Genomic DNA, 21,130 nt, shown 5'->3' with positions numbered 1-21,130 from the left:
TTCTTTTTTCTTATGTGGTGCTGAGGAATCGAACCCAGGGCCTCAGGCATGCAAGGCAAGCGCTCTACCACTGAGCCACCTTCCCAGCCCCAAGCCCACCTTTTTCAATGTTGGTTATATTAAAAAAAAAAAAAAGCATAATCCCACCCCCTGCCCACTGTATTCTCAGTCTTCCTGGCTGTAGGCTTTCTGACCAGCACCTAATCGCCTGCACCACTGTTGTCTTCTGTAGCTTCCTGCTGAAAGAATAAGTAATTGCATTTTATACTTTACAGTCTAAGCACCACAGGTGGCTTACCTGGCTGACAGCTGATGGGCCTGCACAATTCTTCCGGTAACATGCCAATATATGGGCTGTCTGATTCACTAGGATTTCCCGGATCACCTTCAAAGGCTGATGTAGAACTGCTTTAAAAGCTATGTGCACACAACCGTGAACAAAAAAGGACATCAAAGTCTTAGAATCTGGTTTCTCCAAAGAGCAGAAAAGACAACTATTTATCTTAGATCACCTAACTAGGAGAGCGGCATTTGAGGGTGTTAAAGCTGTCTGCTGATGGCTGTCTCTCCACTCAGGCTGGTGACTTAGCCAATGGAGAACGATGGCTCCCTATAGCAAAATGCTTTCGATTGGCCTAGATTTGTCTTCAGAATATAAAAATCAGAATTCTCCATAAAAGCAAAGAGAAAGACCAGTTGGTCATTTTTTTTGACATGTGGAATTTTGATGGGCTGCTTGTGACATCTCACTGAGGCATTTCAGAAGGAAAGACAAAGAAAATACTACTGTGGGTACCCCCCACCCCATTTCTTAAGACTCATCAAGATACGGATGATCACACACAGTCAGGAGCCATGGACGGTCCATTTCCTCACCTGCCACAGGGCATTGTCACATACATAATAAAACCCTTCGCATCACCTTCCTACATTTTAACTCAGACTACCCACTAGAAAGGAAACTATAGTCTGTACTGAGTTGTCTCACTCATTAATTATTAGAGCTACTGTATCTATTGTCCTCCACTCCTGTTCTTTTTTCGTGTGTGCCAGTCCTGGGACTTGAACTCAGGACATGGGTGCTATCTGAGCTTTTTGCTCAAGGCTAGCACTCACTTGACCCACAGCTCTACTTATGGCTCTTTTTTTTTTTTAGTAGTTTAGTGAAGATAAGAGTCTCACAGACTTTCCTGCCTGGGCTGGCTTCAAGCCGTCATTGTCAGACCTCAGCCCACTGAGTAAGAGGATTATAGGCATGAGCCACCAGCACGCAGTTTAATAATTTAGCTACCAGAGAGCTGCACCATCATAGTATGTTTTTAGGTACTGCCTGCTAATAGCAGGTGTTGACTGAATTATGAAGCGAAGGTTTACAGAACGGCAGGGTTCCAGGGTGTTACCTGACTTGGCAAAGAAGTTGATGAGGGCATCTGTCTCACAGCTCTTGTACAGCTCAACTAGTTGGGAGCTGCACTTTAAGCCAAGGTTGTGAATCCGAAGTCGCCTTTGGCCACCGATGGTTGTGTAGAGCACGGCGCACTGCGGAAACAACATTGAGGCAAGGGCATTATGGTTCACATAGCCGGCACGCTAACTTGATTGCATCAACATTTGCAGAACAGTGTGCATAGATGAAAGATCTCTCAATTTTTCATGGGATCTTTTTCTATCCTCGTGAGCAACACCGATAAAAAGAGAACAAGGACCACACCTCATCTGCAGATTTCTTACGTGGCACTGGCGGGCTGTTCACACATAAACATCTGCTCGCATTTGCATAGCTGGCCTGTGTTTCACATTTCTCAGACCTCACTTACCACACTTTAGGTCAGGAACCAACACCTTCACAAATCACAGGCCTACTCAAGGCGCATCTCTCGTTAAGCACACAAATAGCTTTAATAATCTTTAACTTCATGCCAGCCTCTCTTCATTGTTCAAGTGTGATGTCTGAAAACTATGCCTTTTGATACTTTTTTTTCTTATTTTAATGGGAAAAAATCTCCATGGTTCCTAGTTAATCTTACAAAGCTAAATTTGATTTTACTTGCTTAAGATATGCTAATGTGCTCGACATGTTCTTATGGGCCAAACTGTGATACCCTCCAGATTTGTAAGATGACGTCCTACTCCCCAACACCTCAGACTAGCTGAATTTTTGTGACAGCACCTTTCAACAGGTAAATTAACTATAATAGAGCCCTATGGATGGGCCCCAATCCAATGTATTTGGTGTCTTTACTAGAGGAGGAACTTGAATAGTGGGGACACTACACAGACACAGAAAGACAGTGACAAACCAAGAGGAGAGGCCTAGAATAGAGTCATCCTGGATGGCCTTCAGAAGTCTTTTATTTTGAATTTCCAGCCTCTAGAACTTTGAGAAAATTCTTTTTGTGGTACTTTGTTACAGTGACATCAGCAGACTGATGCCCACCTGGCAGGAGTAAAAGAGTGCTTGCTAATGCTGACAATAGCCAGTGCCGCTGGAAACCCATTTGCTAATGTCATGATATGTCACACACGTTTACTGGGTTACCTTGCAGTGGCATAGTTGTGCTACATCACATTGCAATGACATATAACTGTTATGTCACATTTCAAAGACTCATGTATGGTATATCATATTTTACCATATATACATGCATAAGACTTGGAAGCCACATAATATGGTGCTCGAATGACTTTTTCATTTAAAGAAGGAGAGTTGAAGTGTGTGTGTGTGCGTGTGTGTGCATGCACGTGCGTACCACTACAGGGTTATGAACTCAAAACCTGGGAGCAGTCTCTTAGTTTTTTCACTTAAACCACTCTATACCACTTTAGCCACAGCTCTACTTCTGGCCTTTTGCTGGTTAACTGGAGATAAGAGTCTCACGGATTTTCTTGCCTAGGCTGGCTTTGAAGCTTAATCTTCAGATCTCACCTTCTGAATAGCTAGGATTGCAGGCATGAGCCACTGACACCCAGCTGAGAGTTAAAACTTATTATTAAACAATTACTTACTTACTTTATTGTTACTATAAAAGTGATGTACAGAGAGAGGATGACAATGACATGAATCAGGTAATGAGTACAATTCCTTTTGTATAAGTCTTTGCTTCCCTTAATCTCTCCCATTAAATTTTTTTTAATGAAGAATCTAGCACCTTTGTTCACATGGCTTTTGTCCCCAGGCCCCGCCCATCTGTGCCCATCACAAGCTGGGACTAAACATGAAATCACCTGGATTAAGGCCCCAGTGTCCTCGCTGAGCTTGTCATCGTGCTTGAACTCCACAGTCACTGCCTTGTCACAGTCCATGGCCGCCATCTCTACGTCAGTCGTGTTGTTCATAAAAATTGCACCAAAAAAATCAGTGGCTCTGAAACCTACCAACAAAAGCAAAGGGTCCTCTGACTGTTTTAACTGTCTTTTTATTTAATTTGAAAACAATGATTCAAATGAGAACTGAAAATGGCAGAAGTGAAGGTTACCTGTGCTGGTGCGAACTCGCATGATGGCATCAAAGCCTATCTTCTTTTCAATGTCGTTTCTGAGGTCCTTCAGAAATTGTTGGCTGTCCAAATGCATCTATGAAAGAATGAGCCATCAGAGACCACCAGAGGGCAGCAAAATACTTCAAATAACTGTGTGTGTGTGTATGTGTGTGTGTGTGTTTAAACCTGATTTAAAATAGTTCTTATTTTTCATCCTAATTCAGTATATTTATATGCGTAGCTAAAGAAACATACACAAACTATACATATGATCTTTGGACAATGACTCTTTAAGTTTCCAAATGAAACCTCTGCTATATTTCATCTTTGTAACATTTGGGAGGGGAAAACCAATCAATCATTTCAATTTTCCAATGTGAAAATCGAATAAATGATCTACTGGAGGGTCTAGTGTGAGGGACAAGGTTAACACCTAAATTAATGAGGCTGGGGTTCTTTTGTGCCACCATGAACTGAGCTCGGTGAAGTTAAGTCAGGGGGTATTCCATACACAACATGAGTAGAAACCCTCCTATGAGTCTTTTTTTGGAGGGGGTGAGGCTAGGGATCAGTACTGGAGATTGCTTGGCAAGTGCTTTACCACTGGAGCTCACAGCAGCACTTCCACACTGATTTTGTTTTTAAGCTAGGGTCTTGCTAACTTTGCCTGGGCAGGATGCTCCTGCCTCCATCTCCTGAGTAGCTGAGGCTACAGGTGTTCACCATCATGCCTGGCCATTGGCCTGCTTTTCTTAACTACTTTTGTATCAGTTTACTTCTGAAAGCTATTCTCCACAGGCAACAACAGTGCAATATGCACATGTGCGCAGGACTGAGCGAGCGGAGAGCTCACTTGGGAGAGTAAACAAATAAGCTGAGTGCCAGGCTTGCAGGGCAGCCCCTTGGCCAGTCAGGGAAGCTCTGTAAGTTCTCACCTACAGGTGATAGGCATGGGAGAGGCACACAACTCCCTCTCCAGCTCCCCAAACCCCAACAGGAAGCAATCCCAGTCTTTATACAGACTCACTTCTATCTTGTAATATCACTGGATGGGAGATTAAAGCTATTAAATCTTTTACTTTGTATCTAAGAAATATGCCAGAATATGATTTCCTTCTCCAACAATGCACAATAAATGCAAATAAGTGAGAGTAGCATAGCCCAAATTAGCACTCTTAATTCTCATCAATTACAAAGTAACTTTCCCCTTGTTTGTGTTTTAGAGAGCCTTCTTCTATAGGATTACGAGAACATTATCCTTTATAGTAACATTGGTGGAATCAATGATCATTACTGCTACAGAGCATGAGTAAATACCCTTCATTATTTCAGCGCTTACTCAGGATTAGTGCCTGATTCCATAATGTAAAGAAGCAGGAAGAAGACGGTGAGCCTTGAGGGTCCCACCACAGAGTCCCCACTGCCTCTGCTTCACTCGGTCCCATGTTCTATGGGGCTGGTGTTTTAGGGAACACACAACAGCACCCAGCTTGGAACCCTGGCACTGCTCAGATAGTCTAGGACATCATTAAGAAATACAAGATGCTAGGAGATGGTGGCTCATGACTGTAATCCTAGTCACTCCAAAGGCTGAAGTCTGGAGGATTGTCATTTAAAGTCAGTATAGAAAGAAAAATCCAGGAAACTTTATCTCCAAAAAGAAAGCCAGGCTAAAGGCTCCGTGGCGCCTGTCTAGTAAGCATGAGGCTCTAAGTGCAAACCCTGTTATTGCCCCTCAAAACTTAAATATACACCATTTCTCTGTGTCCTCAAACTTACCTTTGTCAATTTTGGCTACAAAGGAGGGGAGCTTTCTTAAACTATAAGCATCAAAACCAACATGGGAGAAGACTAAGGTGGACAAATAGCTGCCATTTACCTGGAAATGATTGTATTTGTAGATGGTTCCTCCAGTGAGCTGAGGAACAACACCCAAGGAGGCCACATCCACGTACTGGCTAGGGAAGAGGAAGAGCGCCACGGAGCAGCCGTGGGATACACAGTCCTTGGCCAGAGACTCATACACATTCGTCTGGGGCTGGAAGAGTAGCTGGAGGCACAAGACCCAAGAAAGCCCAAACCAAATTAGTTTCAATTTAAAGTTAAGTTTCAACTGAACTCTTCAAGGAGTTGTAAAATGTGAGGGAAAATATATATATATATATATATATATATATATATATATACACATATAGGTTCTTTTCCAGTTAACTGAACTGGGCTAAAGAAACAGTTGTATGATCTTCAATTTCACTTGATTCTCCTCCATTGGACCCTGGGGGCCAGCTAGCATTGCTGTCCCAGTTTGGAACTGCAGGGGTGCTCATGTGAGGTTATGTGGTCAACTATTGGATGCTTTTATCCATGGCCTTACTGTTCCCACAGGCTTCACACCCCCCCCCCCCCCCGCCCCCCACTGCTTCCTGTGTCTCCTCACAGATCCTACATGGGGGAAAAAAAAAAGTCTGGGCTCGGATTTCATTTTAGATATTGTGGATAGACACCACCAGGGTTTGTACTCCAAACATTCCTACAACATATACAGTAGACTTAGCTCCTCCTCTTTCTTAAGCACGGGACACATTGGCCCCGCCTCCCGCCATAGAACACCTCTGCTCACACAGTACCTTCTCTTTGTCTGTGTTAACCAGCTTTTTGTCATCTCTGTTTTTCAGCTTCCCTGGAGCATCAGCGGTTGGCAAGGAGGAATGGAAGATGAACAGCTTCCCGGGACATTCTGCTGCCTAAAACAACAGTAAAGAATTAGAGAACATGTTTACATAGAAAGGGGTTTTTCGTTTTGTTTTTGTTCTGGTCTTCTTGAACTCAAGAGCCTGGGTACTGTCTCTGAGCTTTTGTGTTCAAGCTTTTGTGCTCTATCATTTGAGGCACATCTGCACTTCAGGCTTTTCTGGCAGTTAATTGGAAATAAGTTTCACTGACTTTCCTTCCTGGGCTGGCTTTAAACTGTGATCTTCAGATCTCAGCCTCCTGAGTAGCTAGGATTATAGGCATGAGCCACTGGGACTCAGCAGGAAGGTTCTAAGAGAATCAGAAATATATTAAAGTATTTAAGTTCTTTCTATGAGCCAAATACTACAGCCACCTAAGTGAATAATAACCTTGGGCAGGATCTTTTCTCTCCAGTAGACAGACTGGTAAACTCAGGCTTAGCTAGGATAAGCCAACAGTTATAAAAGTGGCATGGAAGAACCAATATTTAAATGTAGATCTAGAGGACACAGCTTTATAGTGCTAGCAGAGTGAAATGGCACAGGGAAAGCTTGCACTTGTTTAGTCAATGGTAGAGTCTTTCAAGAGGGAATAAATCCCAGAATGCCAGAGTACATGACAGGATCTCCAGGATGTGTCATCCCAGGACATCAGACCTCCAGTGCATACACATGACAATGAAGCCATATTTGATGGAAGGAGGCACAAAGCATATGGTGGTGGTAAGGCCACTGAGGACACAGGGCACCGGCTTCCAGGCATGACAAGGGAAGAACACTTCCTCCAATGGGCAAGGTCACAGGTTTGATCCCCAGAATCACAAGGACAAAGAAAGATTCAGACTCTATGAAAGACAACCCAGCATTAAAAATATTTAAAAGCATACATAAGGAGCTAAAAAATTTCCAATGACAAAATGCATTGAAATGAAATATAATGCACTATATTGGCCCACACCCTTACATTGCCATCTCTAAACCACACTGCACAGGGCTGCCAGGGCAGCTGCCAGGGTAGAGTGGGTCATAGCTGACGTGCAGGCCTGTGCAGGCCGTCTGGGCTTGGCTGAGCTAGTGGTGAAAAAGGATGTGAGTTGTGATCTTGTTGTCTATGTTGTGCACTGAAAGTCCCACAAAGAGATGGCATTAGGAAGAAAGGAGGCAAGGGAAGAAGAGTCGTAGCTAGGAAGCTAAGTTGAATATGTCAAAAATATTAAAATCCTAGGACTATAACTTAGAATCTGTCACGTTTATTACTATGAAAACACCATTTAAAGCATTCCAATAAGCCAGGCATGGTGGCACATGCCTGCCATTGTAGCAATGGGCAGGCTGAAGAAAAGCCAGCCTGGGCTATACAATGACACCTTGCCTCCAAAACAAAACAAAACAACAACAACAACAAAATGGACACATTTTTATCTTGAGGAGATGAATGACATTGGGACAGATGAAGAATGGTGGAGGACTGACATTGAGCCATATGCCTTGTACTCATAAACTGACACATTGAATTGTGACTTCTTTTGTACAATAGCTAAAGATTTAAAAAAAAAACACACGCATCTAAAAGTAATAGAAAAATTAAGTATTTAATTGAAATCCAATTTTTCATCAAGGCCCCCACACAAATTCACTACCCTTAATTTTGTGACAATACAGAATGCCTCCAAGAAAGCAAATGTGCCCCAAAAAGGAAGTAAGGTTAATGTATGTAACTGAAGTGATCAAATGAGAAACTGAGATTTCCTGGTAAGCCACATGTCTTCAGTGGGAGCTGGGTGGCAATATGGGAAGAACAATCAAGCATATGCAGTACTGTACATCTACTACACATGTGATTTAGACATTGGCAGCAGCTATTTATGCCTTATGAATGACAAGCATTTAATCATAATAATAGTAATAATAATCGTAATAATCCTAGTTACTCAAGAGACTGAGTGAGATCTGAAGACTATGGTTTAGAATCAGCCTAGGCAGACAAATCTGCAAAACTCTTATCTCAACAAGTAAAAAGTAAGTACAAGGCCCAAAGTTCAAACTGCAGTTTCTCCAAACAATATCTAAATAAAAGTCTCAGGAAGAGTTGCTGTACTAGAATTACACTATAAATTTAGACATGAAACTTATGCACAATTTTGTTCTGTTATTGCTGATACTTGTATCAGTGTATTATGACTAGTCATTTTAGTTTAAAAGTAAGTCTTGGGCTGGGAAGGTGGCTCAGTGGTAGAGCGCTTGCCTTGCATGCCTGAGGCCCTGGGTTCGATTCCTCAGTACCACATTGCAGAAAGAAAAAAGCCGGAAGTGGCGCTGTGGCTCAAGTGGTAGAGTGCTAACCTTGAGCTGAAGAAATGAGGGACAGTACCCAGGCCCAGAGTTCAGGCCCCATGACCGAACCCCCCCCAAAAAAAGTAAGTCTAAAAAACAAGCACATTTAAAACTAATTTTGAGAATCAGCTCTCAGAGCCAGAGAGATTTACTTCCATGCTAAGGTAATCGTCACTTAGAGCAGGTGCCTCCAAGGCATTTGTCTTTAGTTTGCTGTCTGGATTACTGACCCAGAGTTGTTTGGGTTCAGCTTCCTGACTGCACATTTGGCCAATCTTTGGTAGCCAGAGAGGCTCCGAGTGGCATGTGCATCCTGTCATTGGCCATCCCAAGGCCTGCCCCTCACTTATTTCAAAGTCCCAAGGAAGAGGAGGGCAATCTGGGAATTGAACTCTTCACATCAGTGATCCAGCTATTGCTGAACTGATCTGAAAATAGATCACATCAAGGTCATCTAAAAGCAGAAGGGAGGAGCTAAGCTGGAAATCCTGCCATGCTGGAATGTAAGCACCGGAAGCAGTGGTGTCTTGGCTGTTTCCTTCCGCAGGCTGTTGGGGAGTTTTCAGTAGCCTCTAGCAGTCTGCAAGCTTTGGTGAAGAGGTACGAAACTTTCTCTTTTGTCTGGTTTTTCTTTTCTTTCTTTTTTTGTGTGTCAATACTGAGTCCTGAACTCAGGATCTGGGTGCTGTCCCTTAGCTTTTTCACTCAAGGCTAGCACTCTACCACCTGAGACACAGCTCTACTTCTGGCTTTCTTGGAGGTTATTTGGAGATAAGACACTCACAGACTTTTCTGCCCCAGCTGGTAGACACCAGGATCCTCAGACCTCAGCCTCCTGAATAGCCAGGATTACAGGCATGAACCACTGGCAACAGGCTCTGTTTCACTGTTTTGAAAATGTATTTGATAGCTTGAACAAATGGCTTCTCACCTTCAGAGCTTCCATGCCAGCCTGGATGACAGGAGCAAAGACGGTCTCATTTTCATTGGAGTCCGCAAACATCTCTGGAATTTGGTCCAATAAACTATAGGAAGTAAAGGAGTGGTTTTAAATGATGGCCATAAATTTCAAAAAAATTAATAAATCACTAACATTTCAAGCTAAAAGACTCATGGTATTTTATGTAGGACACCCAAGACAGAGTTTTACCTACTGGGAAAGTAAGTAAACTGATAAAGATATTCCTTAGGAAATGATGCCCTACTGTGGTTTGTGCCAAACCTAAGATTTGGCTGGAACACATTTACTCAATCATACTTTTTGTACATATATTCATTACTCCTCTCATACACCCTAAATTCTTGAACCTGTGGCTGCATCTTTAATTGCATCACTATGTCCATTCACAGGCAGAAAGTACCTTCCTAGCCAAAAAATTCACAAGGTTGAAAGTGAGTATAATATAGTGGAATTCAATTCATCCACTGGAAGAATATTATCTTATTTGCAAGTGGAAAGTCTGGAATTATGTTAAGTGAAGTCATGCTCAGAGAGACAAAGAATGTATATTTTCTGTCATATATGGAAGTTGGATCTAAACTATAAATATAAATGAAACCACGTACAGAATCAGATGCATATATACACAAACAAACTGGCTAAAGTATGGCATATGCAGGGGAAGATTCCAATGTTGTAACTCCCATGAACAACAAAAATAAATACAAGGAAACTGAACCCGTGTTGTCAGAAGGGGAAGAGGTCTGGGGGAGGGAGCAGACGAGTCAGGAGAGAAGAAGGATGGGAGAATACAGTCACAATATTCAATGTACACATGCCGAGATGGAACTTGGGAACTTGAGCGGGGTGGGGCTGGGAGAGATAGAACAATGGAAGGTGCGATATAGATCAAGACGCATTATTCTCATAATCTGACGCGCTCAAATGAAACCCGTTTGTACAATTACTTAAACATACCAATAAATACATTTTTAAAAACAAAGTGAGTACTAAAATTCTTCCTTCTAAATATATTAAAAAGAAATAGGCCTAACAGAAATGATAGTGTTTTACAAACCATGTCACAAAGCCCCCCTTGCGTATGACGAAATAAAACACTGTATAATGGAATTAAAACAAAATGCAATTAGAAACAGATGTCCAGTTGCAGTTAAATGACCAAACGCTTGCTATTTACTTGTGAATCACAGATTGGGATTCTTGGTAGTTGACAAGGAAGCCATCCAACAAAGGAACGAAGACTTCTCCCACGTCAGTTACCACCATCATCTGTGGCTGGGCCAAATTACTCTTCACGTTGAAGAAATGCAGAACTTTGTTATAGGTGATAAAACCAACTCGAATGGCAGATGTTTCTTCCTGCTCTTCCCTGTGAGAAAAATAAGTGTTTACAGTCTTTTTTAAATCAGTCTAGAACAGCATAGTTTTCTTTATGAAAGTTTGTCTTTATGAAATTAGAAAGAAGAAGTTCTAGTTGTCATTTCTGTTACAAGAAAAAACAATACTGAAGCTGAGTGCTGGCGACTCATACCTGTAATCCTAGCTACTCAGGAGGTTAAGATCTGAGGACTGAGGGCTGAAGCCAACCTGGGCAGACAAATCCACTAGAGTCTCTAGTTACCGACACTTTTATTTCCTCTTGCGCTGTCCCTAATACTGAGACTCGTTTCCAGTGAAAACCATACAATATGCACACCATTTTTAATGTTTAGGTATAAGTTTTTTAAAAAAGAAGACCTTATTTTGCTTAGGAGATATAGTTTTTTTAAAGAAGAGCCTGGTTTGCTCCATTTCTACAAAGCAAAAAGAGCTTAAACCCAGGAAAAAGAAAAATGGAAGTATAATAGTAAGGTGTTATCTTAACCTGTCTCCGTTTCTTTGATGCTTCAGCAGGCTGACCAGTACTGGTTCTTTAATTGTTTCCTTTCTTCATTGTGGTCTTGAAAACTGGGTTGACAGTTAAAAAATTCTCATAATCACGAAGCACCAGTAACTCATACCTGTAATCGTAGCTACTCAGGAGCTAAGATCTGAGTACTGAAAGCCAGTCTGTGCAGACAAATCTACATGATTCTTTATCTATAATTAACTAGTAAAAAAGTGGAACTGGAGACCTAGCTCAAGTGGTACAGCTCCAAACCCGAGCTCCAAAGCAGAGTAAACACAAGCCCTGAGTTCAAACCCCAATACCAGAAAAAAATCCCAACTCCTTCTAAAAGCACTTGGTAAATGCTTATGTTCTGGACCCTTATAAAGGTTTTTGGCAGAGAAAACCTGGTCTTTTGACTACCCCCGCCCCCCCTGTCCCCCAACACCTCAGTATCCTTAGCTGTGTGACTGACTACTCACATCTACCCTTGAACTGTACCATGCCATGCTGTATCACTCTGCTTTTGGGCTGTCCCTCTCCTCTCCATTGTTAGACTCACGTATAAATCCTTCCTCTCTGAAACTTCCCTGCATACACCAATCAGAAGTCATCTCTTCTAAACTCCCATAAATCATCTTCACTAGGCTTGAGGTCTATGATAGCTTTAACAGCCAGCAGTTAATAAAGAGCGCTGCACAAGGCCTCTGTCCTGGGCCTCACAGGACCTCCCTGCTCCAGTGCGGAGAGCTGGAGGTTTGACTGAGGATGTTTACAGAATAGGGAAATGCTGGCTGGGATAGCAAGTCACAGCCCTCAATAAGTCAAGACGAAGCAACTCTGGTTGCGTGCCACCACCTTGATAGCTTAAGGTCAGCCAGTTCTAAGTACTTACCCCGCAGAATGAACAGATACTACAAACCAGGGCTTGATTGCCAGCAAACTGCTGGTTAAGTTTCTAGCCTCCCATCAACCTCATCACATAAGGAGAAATATCTGACAAATTATGATATATTATTCTCATTTCTTGGTTATTTTGGAGTCAACTAAGGCAAGAGACACAAAAGAAAAACTATAGAGCATGGTGTTCATTGCCATTTCCCAGTGAATCTGGGCAGACTGAAGTGGTGGGGAAGGAGCAGCATGGGATTGGCGGGATTCACTAAGAACCTAAATTAACATTTTTGTAAAGCACCTAATCAGAATGTTTCATATTACTGCAAAAATATTATTATCGTCTCCATGCGAACATTTTTTTGAGAAACAAAAAAAAAACCATCCTAAAAAAAGTTCTTCAACATTATAGCTACCTCATTAAGTTATATTCAGAAGAAAACTAATTCTCAGTCTCTCTTTTGTATTAACTTTTTAATCAGCTGTGTGAAGTTATATCATGGATAGCATGAAGTCTGACTCAGGTTGCTCTTTCATTTTTCAGTGACCACTATCTTCAACACTCCTCCTATCATTTTAATAAAACAAATCAGACAGAACAGCATGGAAGATATACAAATAGAGAACCAGAAAAATCCCCAAATCATGTACTGAAAACAAACAGGTGAATAAAAATTCAACCTAGAAATCCGATTTGAACAACAGGGGACACATTTCAAGGTTTGTCTTTCTTGGAACATGAAAGTCAGAAAAGTCTGGAAACTTTTCAAGGTCAAAGACACAAATTCAAAGTTGACTGGAAAGGACAGACTCCCTTTTCTTTTCAAAGGCTTAGCTCAGAGATAACCACACCCTTGGCTATGAATCCAGATTTAAGGCTGTGATTTAAAAAGGCTATTCAGTGTGTTTTTCCCACTTTAGTACAAAGAAGCAAATCAAAGTGACAAGGCAATCTTACCATGGAAATAAAGCTTCATAAACACACAGCTCCACAAGTTTTGTTTTAAAAGATAAAAAAGGGAAAGGAAGTAGTTGCCTGGAGGGGGCGGGGAGGGGGAAGAAGTGCTATACTTCTAAGACAGATTTGCATAAGGCCAGAAATAACTAGTGGTACCTTTTTTTTTTTTTTTGGTCTGGTCGTGGGGCCTGAACTCTGGGTCTGGGCGCTGTCCCTCAGCTCTTCAGCTCAAGGCTAGCGCTCTACCACTTGAGCCACAGAGCCACTTCCGGCTTTTTTCTTTTGCCTAAGGGGTGCTGAGGAATCGAACCCAGGGCCTCAAGCATGCAAGGCAAGTGCTCTACCACTGAGCCACCTTCCCAGCCCAACTAGTGGTACCTTTTATTTTAACTCCCATCTTTTGCCAAAGCCACATCCCCACTTTAATGGGACATACTTCTGGTGACACAGTATGATTTGTTATCTTATATCATACCACCATTGTCTTGGTAAGAAAAAAGAGTTAGTGGAGTAACAGGTCTATGAAAACAGGGTACATACACTGCATTGCTGTCAGTTTCAGACAACAGAGAGACCATTTTCAGAAACTTAAGTAGTTTTCTTTCACATTAGATGTAAAACAATCCTGTTAAGAGTGGGCCACTGGTGGCTCACACCTTTAATCTTGGCTACTCAGAAGACTGAGAACTCAGGGTCAAGATTCAAAAGCCAGCCTAGAGCAGGAAAGACTATGGGACTCTTATCTCCAATTAACTAGCAAAAAGTCAGAAGTGGAGCAGTGGTTCAAGTGGTAAAGCACTAGCATGGAGCAGAAAAAGCTAAGGGACAGTGCCCAGTCCTTGAGTTCAAGCCCCAGTACAGACACCAAGCCAAAACAAACCAACAAAAACCCTGTTAGAGATCTCCTTGCTAACATATGCCGTATTCTGCAGAAAATCAATCCACACTTCTCAAGTTTCCCTAAGAATGGGTTAAGAGAAAGTCCAGTCACTACATCTGCAGGCCAGGGGGCCTTCCTTACGCTATGACCTTCCACTTGCTCCCAGATCAATCCTCATCTGGATTCAGTTTGAAATCACCTCAGTGTTTCTCAAACATCCCCACTGCTTTTCCAAACCATCCTGCAGAATATTATGTCTTCAGCTTCACAGATACAAACAAAGCCACTTCTGGGAGGTCCTGCGTCACCTTGGCAGAGCCTCATGTGGCCCCAAACACTGCCTTAGGTAGAACGAGCAAAGAGGGACAAGGCATCCAATGTCAAGTAGGAAAGATGGCAGGACTGATGGCCTTTCCCTGATCCCTGATCTCCTTGCCGGATGCTTGCTCTGCCCTAAACAACAAACTGCTACACTAAGACATGTAAAACTAGCCAGTAGAGGAGGCAAGACAAAAAAGAAAGGATTCCTTTAGCTATTCCCAGCTACTCTTCAAATCTTTCTTAACATCTTTATTTAATCCCTTCCTTCATTTTCCAGATCTGGTTCTTTTTCTCCATAAAATTTATTTGGGCCTGTTTATGTGTAGCATTTTCTATTTTCTTTTTTTTTTTTTGGTCGGTCGTGGGGCTTGAACTCTGCGCCTGGGCGCTGTCCCTCAGCTCTTCAGCTCAAGGCGAGCACTCTACCACTTGAGCTACAGCGCCACTTCCGGTTTCCTGGTGGTTTATTGGAGATAGGAGTCTCACGGTCTCTCCTGCCCGGGCTGGCTTTGAACCGCGATCCTCAGATCTCAGCCTCCTGAGTAGCTAGGATTACAGGCCTGAGCCACCAGCGGCCGGCAACGTTTTCTATTTTCTTATGGTAAGATTGCCATCAGTTTTATTTACATGTTTGTGATAAACCACGTACCATGCTACTTCAAGAAATGTGAAGTTCATTAACACCTAGGATGATGTTCACCTGCTAGTTACTGCTCACCCTTGCCCTGCAGCAATGGGCAAATAGAGGGATGCATCTGCCACCACTGTGGAGTTCAAGGGTGGCCAGGCAGTAGAGTGAGCCAGCGTACTGGCTAAAAAGATAACAGCTCGGCCTTAAGAGAGATGTCCAGTTTTCTAACACTTTTAGAACAGTTAGTCACTTCTAGAAACTTGCAGTTCCCACTAGAAAGCCACTTATCTAAAAATGAGGGGGAGGGAATCTTCCAGACTTGCCCTTCTACTGTTTGGATTCTTATAACTTACATATTTTGAAAGTTTTTCCTCTAGCACTATTAGTAATTTTTTGTTAGCCAGCATGACTCTTTTGCTTGATACAAATGAGCACTCTGACTGTGTAAAGCCTTAAAAGAATTGTGCTGTTTGATTTGTTAACTGACTGCTCAATGTTCTCATTAGTAAAAAATGCCCACTGGCCACTCAGCATTTGTTTCCTGGACAATGTATTCATTCAGCAATGGAAGCTAAAGAAAGAATGGTGGTTCTCTTACTTTGGGAGCTTTTCCAACAGGGTCTTCAGTTCTTCACATATGAGCTTGACAAGTCCGTTCTTTATGTTACTATACGAAACATCAATCATGAAGATGAAGGCTGGTGGGTTGGGAGGTTTATTCTTCTACAGGAGAACAAACAACATCACACAAATGGATAGAAAGTAAGTATACTTAAGAATTGAATTTAAATACTAGAAACTCTTCAAGTTGATCAGACACTTCACGTAAGATGTAGGGCTTAACATCTAGGAATCAAGTAACTGTCTAAAACAGTTTCTGATGCCATAAAAAAGATAAAAGAAAAATTTTCAGGGTGTGACTAGAACTAGGCAGTATTATCTAACAGAGAAAGTTCACTTTTCCAGGGCTCAAGGACCCACTATTAAAGTTAGTGAAGGGAAGGTACAGTATTGCGGTCAGCCCTGCCATAACACCATCTTCCAGGATAAAGCCCTAAAGTCTTGTGCCAAAAAGCAGTTATATAATATATAAGCACATATATATTATATATAATACGCAATATGTTATATATAACACAACATATTATATATGATATATAATAAACACTAGTATATGTAACAAATATAACAAAGACTAGTCTATATAAGTACTAATATATATTAGTATTTATATTGGAAACTGCAATAAAATTTCACTAACGCGGATATTGTTTTCAAACCTCTTCTTTTATGTCTTTCCATTTAGAGATATGAAATTATATGAGAACATGTAACTGCATATTTTAAAAATGGAGCCATATTGTTAAATACTTACCTGATTTATTGCATATTTACAGTAAGAATGGCCTTTTCTCTGTGTGTTTATTAAAACAACCACTCTGACATAACGCAGCTGCTGTAACAATGGTTTCTAACTGCCGGTCTCTATTTTGGCTGGTGTTCAAAGAGCACTTAGGGAAACGATCTTTCAGTTGGGACTTGCAAAATATTTAGAAAAGATGGCTATAGAAGAGTAACATTAGTGAGCCACACTAGAGAATAAAAGATTAAGACCGAGTACATTTTTAACTTGGTAATCAATTTTAAAATGTTCTAAAATAAAATTTGACGTTAGTTACTATATAATACTATATAATTTTTTTTGGTGCCAGTCCTGGGCCTTGAACTCAGGGCCTGGGCACTGTTGCTGAGCATTTTTGCTCTACCACTTGAGCCACAGCTCTACTCCCTAAAATACTTCATTTCAAGTAAAAAAGCTGTAAGGCTTAAAGATTATCAACCTGTAAATACCCAAAATAGACTGGCATCCTCTGCTTCTAATATATTTCTCTGTGTGTGTGGATAGGGGCTTGAACTTATGGCTTCAAGCTCTTCCTTGGCTTTTTCCATTCACACCTAGCACTCTACCACTTGAGGCAAACCTCCACTTCTAGCTTTTTGCTGGTTAGCTGGATATAAGAATCTCAAGGAATTTTCTCCCTGGCCTGGCTTCAAACCATGATCCACAGATCTCAGCTTCCTGAGTAGCTAGGATTCCAGGTGGGAGTCACAGTACCTGACCAACCTATTTCATAATATCGATTATATTGATTTATATTAGATGGAAATAATTATCCTTGTTAATTAAACCAAAAACTCTTTGCAACAAACTCAAACATGTCTTACTATGTTTGTAGTCTCTCCTAAATTCAGCATGACCAATTCCCCAGTAAATAATTTTCATAGCTCCAGCCTGTGTATCTCTGGACATCACTTCACTGTAACTTGTTTCCTATGTGTACAATTATTCCATCATTCCTCTAAATCACATTATCTTCCAGTTTCTCTGTGCATATCATACCATCATATAGGACAACTAAAAGGCTCCATTACCTGAAATTAGATTGGTCAGTTCCTTTTTCCCCCATCACTGAGCTCCAATCCCTTTTCTTTAAAAATGATTCTTTTGCCAGGTGCCATGGTTCATGCCTATAATCCTAGCTACTCAGGAGGCTGAGATCTGGGAAACATGGTTCAAAGCCAGCCAGGCAGTTAAGTCTATGAACCTCTTATCTCCAATTAAGCACCAAAAAGCCAGACGTGGAGCTGTGGCTCAATTGGCAGAGGGCTAGCCTTGAACACCAAAGCTCAGGGACAGTGCCCAGGCTCTGAGTTCAAGCCCTAGGACTAGCATAAAAATAATAATAAATAAAAATATTATTCTGTTATGTGTCATCCCACCCCTACTCTTAGCCTTTTAAATGTTTATCACGCTGTGCCCAAATAACTGGAAAGCCTTCAACCACTGGCTTCCTCCATCCATCCCTGACTTGCTAGTAGTAACTGTAATGTAACTGTACTATGAAACTTCAGGTTTCCATGTCACTCTATTACAATCTGAAAGACCAGTATTTCTTTACAGGAAATGCATGTACAATGGGAGAGACTCCTTTTCTTGGAGCTGTGCTATAGTTAATTAGAATTCTGGTCTGAAGCTCAGAAGAGAAAATCACCATGAGTATTTGAAGAGTCCCTGGTCCCAAGAACTGGTACCCATAGGGAGAGAGAGAGAAGATGATATCCCATTGAGAGACTCAGTTACAAAAGGCAGAGAAGAAACAATGTCGGTAGGCCCTGGCAACCAAGAGCGTGACAGCTGGAAAAAGATGGGTCAGGCTGGGTGCTAGTGACTCACAGCTGTAATCATCCTAGCTACTCAGGAGGCTGAGATCTGAGAATCACAGTACAAAGCCAGACTGGGCAGGAAAGTCCATGAGACTCTTCTCTCCACTTAACCACCTAAAAGCTGGAAGTGGAGCTGTGGGTCCAGTTGTAGCATGTCAGCCTTCAGCAAAAAAGTGTGGACAGTGCCAAGGCCCCGAGTTCAAGCCCCTGTAGTGGCACACACACACAAAAAAACAAAGAAGAAGAAAAGAACAGCAATACATTGCCAGTGGAAAATCAAAAAGTAGACTGTTTGGAAAACTTTCCCTCAATTTACTTCTCATTATTCCACAATAAACATTCTCCCACTTAAGTGTAAATCAAAGCCATCTAGGGCCAAAAGCCTGAAAAGTAACTAAAGCAAAAGGGCCTGGGGTTGGGTTCAAGTGGTACCACATTTGTCTAGCAAACACAGGCCTTGAGTTCAAATTCTAGTACTGCAAAAATAACCAAAGTTAAGATCAACTAAAATGGACAGAGGAAAACATGAGTTTTATTATCTTCCTTTCAGTGTGTATAACAGTGTTAAAAAATACAAATATGAATTTCCACTATCCAAATCCCTAAGCTAACCTCATTTGCATTTTAAATTGTAAGTAAATTTGAAGGTGTTTATAGCCTTATTCATGATAAACTCTGCTTGGAAAATGATAAGGAAGGTTTAGCTTACTAAAGCCTCTTGTTTGGTTCTATCCATGCTGGGTGTGATTTTTCCATCTATCACACTTCTGGAATATTTTCATAAAACAGAATTTGAAGATACTAAGATTTTTGTTCCAAGAAATAGACTTGATTCTCTGTCTGAGTTTCTACTAAAAAGCATAAAGTCAAGATAATGTAGGTTTTTTGGCAGGGAGCTGGAGACTCGGAGTGCTGTAAGATTTATACTACAATTGTAAAGATCACTCACTGAGTAAATTCTCCTACCACAGTTTATGATGGCTTTATGAGGTATAATCAGGATAGCAAATGTTTGAGCTTTGCCTACTGATACTCCTTCAGTCAACAGCAGGAAGGAATAAATAAATGGTTCAGATGTCTTTGAACTTGGGGACCCACTTCTTGCCTGACAGAAATCATTTTGTATCAAATGCTCAAGTGTGATGTGCTTCAAACTAATGAAGCTCAAAGTGGGTTTTTTTGGTAACTAGTTCTATGTGACATAGAGCAAACTAAAATAATACACTAAAGTAAGTGAAGATGTTAATGAGAAAAGAGATTCCGTCAATGGAGAAAGTGCCTAGTTTGTGCAAGTACTCTCTATTCAGTTCTCAGTTGATGAGCAGGTCAGTTAGAAACCATCTACAGAGGAACTCTGGGTAGAGGCAGGTTTCTGGGCAGGAGGTGTTAGTGGGCTTTCATTTTCAGAAGGGAGAGCAGGCAAGAAGAGAGAATGACACTCATGTTTTCAAGCTTCCCCATGATGTTTCAGATAGAAGCAGAATTCTCAACTAAGATGTGAAATGATCTGCATTTCAAATCACTAACCCATTGTAAAGTGGTGCAAGATGCCTGTAATGATGTCATGAGAACTGACACTGAAGAAACGAGATGGGCAGTCATGACCCTCCTGTAAACTCACTCACTCACTCACTCACTCATTCATTCATTCATTCATTCCATGCATACTAACCATGCATATTGATCAACTTCCCACTAGTACAAGACACTATAAAAATGTCATGAAGAAATTGAGATACAGGTGGACCCGTTGCAACAATGAGAAGTACAAGTTGTCATGTCGAAAACGAACTTTACAACTTTGGTGGGGGGGAGGATTGGGTGGGGGGAGAGGCTGGGAAGGGATGGGAAAGGTAAACAAAGGAGGAGGCTACAATGCTTGATAAGAAATGTACTCATTATCTTGCCCAAGTAATTGTAACCCCTCTGTACAGTATGTTCACAATAAAAAATAAAAAAAAAAGAAATTTAGGACAAGATTTGGGTCCTCAAGAATACAGAAAGAGGGCTGGGAAGGTGGCTCAGTTGTAGAGTGCTTGCCTTGCATGCCTGAGGCCCTGGATTCAATTCCTCAGCACCACATAAGCAAAAAGAAAAAAAGCCAGAAGTGGCACTGTGGCTCAAGTGGTAGAGCACTAGCCTTGAGCTGAAGAGCTGAGGGACAGCGCCCAGGCCCAAAGTTCAGGCCCCATGACCGGACCCAAAAAAAAAAGAATACAGAAAGAGGGAGACAGGCAAGAAGACTTAAATTCCAGAGGAATTTAATATGAAGATAGAACCAGACTACTAAAAACAAAAAAATCAGAGGCTGAAGTGAACAACTGTGACAGCTAGAAAGGTGTATGCATTCTCTCTCTCTCTGTCTCTCTCTCTGTCTCTCTCTCTGTCTCTCTCTCTGTCTCTCTCTCTCACACACACACAGGTAACAAAACTTCAGACAGAAGAATAAGTACAAGTGCACCGGATGGGATCTACAGATGTGACAGGAAAACAGAAGGCATGGTGAAGGACATCTTGTATAAAGGCATGGACTTGTCAAAGAGCTGGTAAGTTCAGAGCACATGGCAAAAGCTGTGTAGAACTGAAGACAGACATGGCTGAAGTGGCAATGTAGGGTGCAATGTCAATGGCTTTAAAGGGAAGTTACACTGTTTTTTTTGTTTTGTTTTCCCCCTACCATCCCCTCCCTCCCTCCCTTCCCCGAGGTTCTTTTTTTTTGATTGTGATTAAGTGATTACATAATTTCCGGAATTTCACAGTATTGTGGAATAATGATGCTCATTTAAAGTCACAAGTTCATTCTAACTTTCCTGGAGCAAATTGTCTATCACAGTCTGTAATATATAAC

General features: G+C 41.5%; 1 protein-coding gene across 1 annotated transcript in view; it reads right to left on the bottom strand.

Annotated features, from left to right (window-relative positions):
• The window catches only part of Sec24d (SEC24 family member D), a 103,799-nt gene that overhangs the window by 11,706 nt on the left and 70,963 nt on the right, over positions 1 to 21,130 (bottom strand). The window contains exons 8-17 of the mRNA XM_013023733.1: positions 15,851 to 15,903; positions 15,656 to 15,780; positions 10,684 to 10,875; positions 9,477 to 9,570; positions 6,107 to 6,223; positions 5,359 to 5,529; positions 3,477 to 3,573; positions 3,226 to 3,371; positions 1,401 to 1,539; positions 299 to 417 (exon numbers count right to left, since the gene is read on the bottom strand). Coding sequence (XP_012879187.1) covers positions 299 to 417; positions 1,401 to 1,539; positions 3,226 to 3,371; positions 3,477 to 3,573; positions 5,359 to 5,529; positions 6,107 to 6,223; positions 9,477 to 9,570; positions 10,684 to 10,875; positions 15,656 to 15,780; positions 15,851 to 15,903 — 1,253 coding nt within the window. The remainder of the gene's footprint in view (positions 1 to 298; positions 418 to 1,400; positions 1,540 to 3,225; positions 3,372 to 3,476; positions 3,574 to 5,358; positions 5,530 to 6,106; positions 6,224 to 9,476; positions 9,571 to 10,683; positions 10,876 to 15,655; positions 15,781 to 15,850; positions 15,904 to 21,130) is intronic.

The sequence above is a fragment of the Dipodomys ordii genome, unplaced genomic scaffold (assembly GCF_000151885.1).
Source record: "Dipodomys ordii isolate 6190 unplaced genomic scaffold, Dord_2.0 Scaffold70, whole genome shotgun sequence".
Lineage (NCBI taxonomy): Eukaryota > Metazoa > Chordata > Mammalia > Rodentia > Heteromyidae > Dipodomys > Dipodomys ordii.
Note: the sequence above shows the minus strand (reverse complement) of the source record. Positions and strands in the feature narration are given on the sequence as shown.